The sequence below is a fragment of the Pteropus vampyrus genome, unplaced genomic scaffold, assembly GCF_000151845.1.
Source record: "Pteropus vampyrus isolate Shadow unplaced genomic scaffold, Pvam_2.0 Scaffold359, whole genome shotgun sequence".
NCBI lineage: Eukaryota > Metazoa > Chordata > Mammalia > Chiroptera > Pteropodidae > Pteropus > Pteropus vampyrus.
This window is the reverse complement of record NW_011889140.1, coordinates 913,438-917,018: the sequence shown is the minus strand read 5'-3', so window position 1 is coordinate 917,018 and position 3,581 is coordinate 913,438. Positions and strand designations below refer to the sequence as shown.

General features: G+C 46.2%; 1 protein-coding gene across 4 annotated transcripts in view; it reads left to right on the top strand.

Annotated features, from left to right (window-relative positions):
• LOC111731293 (serine/arginine repetitive matrix protein 1-like) overlaps positions 1-3,581 on the top strand; it is a 461,631-nt gene that overhangs the window by 90,685 nt on the left and 367,365 nt on the right. For all 4 annotated transcript variants that reach the window (XM_023522879.1, XM_023522878.1, XM_023522880.1 and 1 more), the window contains one exon: positions 1,336-1,455. In XM_023522879.1, coding sequence (XP_023378647.1) covers positions 1,336-1,455 — 120 coding nt within the window. The remainder of the gene's footprint in view (positions 1-1,335; positions 1,456-3,581) is intronic.

Below are 3,581 nucleotides of genomic sequence, written 5' to 3'. Positions count from 1 at the left end.
AGTTTCTTTCCTACAAACATTCAGTTCGATTTATTGAACACCTGCTAAGTAACAAGCACATTCCAGGTGCTGGAGAAACAATGTAAAGACCCAAGGAGACAATAGCGTGTTAGGGAGACCTTTATAAACAAAATGTCCCCAAGTGTTATGCGCCTGACATGGCCATTTGAAACAGGAGAGTGGTGCTTCTGAAGGAGGTGTAATAGAATAATGTTCCCTTCCCAAAGAGGCGTCTGTCTTTATCCCCAGAACCTGTGAGTGTGCCACCTTGCAGGCAGAGGGGACTCTGCAGAGGTGATTCATTGAAGGCTCTCAGGAGATGGGGACATTAACCTGAGCCGCCCTGGTGGGCCTGGTGTAATCTGAAGGGTCCCAGTAAGGGAATGAAGAAGGCAGACGAGTTGGTGATGGGGAGGGACACGTGAGGGAAGCACAAATCAGCGGGGTCTGAGGGCGGGGCCGGGTGCCCGGAAATGCACGCAGCCCCGGAAGATGGAAAAACAAGAAACGGGTCCTCCCCACCGCCCCGCCTCCGCGAGGCAGGCGGGCCTGGGGCGCCTGGGTTTCAGGCCGTCTCCTGGGCTGTAAGAGAATGGGTGTACGTTGTTGCAGCTGCATTGAGAAGCTCGCTGTGGGAAGGAGTCGATTCCGCTGAGGTGGCCTGGGATGTAGAAAACAGCGTGGGAGTTGCTTCCCGAACTGCGTTTTGAAAGATACGTTAGGGCTTTGGAGGCAGGAGAGGGTTGGGGAAGGAAAGGCCATTCCCAGCCCCGGAGGCGCAGAAGAGCTTGGTGTGCTGGACGCTTTTGAGAAATTTGCTAATTCACTTCCTAATTCAATATCAAGGTTATGTTCCGGCGGGGAATGAGGTAGGCTGTGTGTGGTGGGGGAGGGCGGGTTCTTCTGAAAGCTATTATGGTGGTGAAGCGCTACTCTCTTCTTTCATGTGGCCCAAAGCCCCCAGTGTCACTGCTGGAAGGAAGGGGACCAACCCAACACCTCTGCTCACAGTCACTGAAATTTGGTAGCTAGCGGCCGCTGCCACGTCCTTCAGCCTTCCCATCTCGAGCGCAGCTTCAGCAATGGGGGGGAAATGTTGCAAAAAAGTGTATTCTGAGCTTAGTGTAAATTTAGTAAATAAACGCTTTGGACCGAAAAATAAACTCTAGAGCCCACCCTAAAAGAAAAGATGGCCAAGTGGCAGGAGAGTCGCATACACAGCTGAACTGCTGCCACTCCTTTGCTCAGAGAGGATAGCGGAAAAGGTGTTTTTAATCAAGCACGTGCGCAAGTCCTTACAGGCGTACCTCAGCCCTGCTTCATTGTGCTTCACAGGTGTTGCGTGTTTTACAAATTGAGCACCAGACCCTCCAGCAGCGAAAAGATTCCGACTCACTTTATTACAAGACTTGACGCATTTCACTGGTCTGGAACCAAACCGGCAATATCTTTGAGGTATGCCTGTACTAAAAATAAGTATATCTTACACTGTGCTGATGTATGAGAGTAAAAAAAAAAAGAGGAAGGGCCTGGAGTTTTGGTCATGTGTGTAGAGATGAGTTTGTTTTCCGAGAGAGATGCCTTTCAGATCATGGGCTATTTCTGCATCTGTCCTAAAAATGTATTAAAGTCTAATTGATCGTTTGAGAAATGACTTTGCTCTGATTATACTGCTTAAGAAATGAAAAGATTTGAACGTTTGCATTTCAAATCAGGAACCTGGTCCCAAGAAGACATTTTCAAGTGGGAACCACTCTGATTTAGCCAGATACCATCAATATAGGGGAATGAAAAAAAGGTAATTTGTGTTCAGCTGAGGCACACGCTCACTTTTTCTTTCTACAGCTAGAGTTATGCTTCCCAAAGTTTAGTCCAGGGTGCGGTGTTGGAGGATAAACTACTTGAAGGTGAGCATTGTATCTCCTTGTTGCATCATCCGTAATTCCTAATACAGTCTCTTACACGGTCCCGGTGTTTAAGGCAGTGAGTGAATGAATGAAGAAATGAATTAAGAATAAAGGAGTGAATGGACATCTCTGCTTTATGCTGGTAGAGTTGGAATGAAGAAAAGATTAGAAGCGACAATAACGCATTAGCCCTGTTTATTATTGCCCCGTTTTCTTATCTTTTCCACATTATCTCGTTGAATTGGATTTCTTTGTTCTGCCGGCTGACTGTCTTGTGAGAAGACTAGCGCTCTCTTTTCTAGGGACTGGTGAGAAAAATATCATGAGGTTCATACCAGGTTCATAGGCCTTTAAAGAGGAATTCAGTCCAATCCTAGCAAACTATTGAAATTCTGATCTCTTTCCCCGTCCATGTCTGTGCTGTACGGGAGGATATCATATTGCTGAACTTGTAATAAGAGTCTGTCATTCTGATAAATATAAATTATTTATCACTTACTCCCCATTTTATGGCCTTGATGGTATTTAGAATTATATTACCCCGCATCATAATGCTCCCTTTTCCACATCTCACAGTATTGAGCCCCTCTGATAAAGGGACAAGTTGGCAAATGTAGCATAAGAGTGACAGGCTTTCAAACAGATAGATGTCATGATTGTATAATTTAATCCCAGGCCTTACTGCATAGAGGCCTTTATGAAGGAGAGAATCACATTAGCTATTTTTCCCTTTCAAAGATAGAAGCAAAGGGACATTAATCTTCTGTGATTGAGGTATTGGTTTGATTGGTTGGCAAGAATGCAGCAGCCTTCCTGGACCAAGAGTGGCTTGTGCAGCATGAGCTATGTGGGCTGTTAGTCTCCCCTAACAGCTTGGTAAAGAGTCCTCAGATAGTTCAAGTCAGAGACCGTCTGGGCGAGGTCCCCTGGCAGATGACTGAGCATCTAATTCCAAGGGGAGAAATATGAGTGCACTGGGAGGCCAGGGGTCAGTGTAGAGTGGCTTGGCGAGGTTATTAACTCAAACACCTTCACAGTTGACCTTCAGAGCCCAACAGCTTGATTTCTGGAGTTGAACAGAATCAGGCAGAAAACAGAAAGAAAAGCGGAGAGGAAGTAGGGGGTTTATCTGATTATGTAGGACTCAGCGCCTGAGCCCTTCTCTGGCAGAGGAGCCTGTGATCCGTGAAGAGACAGTCTCCCTTAGAAGTTACAAAAGTAAATTGAAACAGTACTGGAATTGGGGTTTGGGGAAGTGTCGGAAGTTCTCCTAAAGCAAGGTGAACAGAGCCAGGGTTCAAGAAGCTCGCTTAGTTGGAGACAGCAAACAGCGCGTGAGAGAGAGAGAAAACCTTGCAGTCCTAGAACCGTCAACCCTGCACGCACTGATAGAACCAAGAAAATACATTAAGGAGGTTCTGGCTAAAAGACAAGAAAAACGAAATAATCAGTATGTCAAGGGGAACTCGTTTAAAGTGACGGATGTAACATCTGGTAGGTGGTGGCCTCCTGTGAAGAAGCCAACATTGATAGAGGCAGAGAGTCATTTGGGGATGTTTAAAGGGGGATGGGGCCCGAAAATGCGCCCTCAAAATGAGGAGACTGCAGTGCTTTGGAGAAAACCTTACTATGGGTCAGATTTCATTGATAAGCAAACTTGGGATATATTTAGAC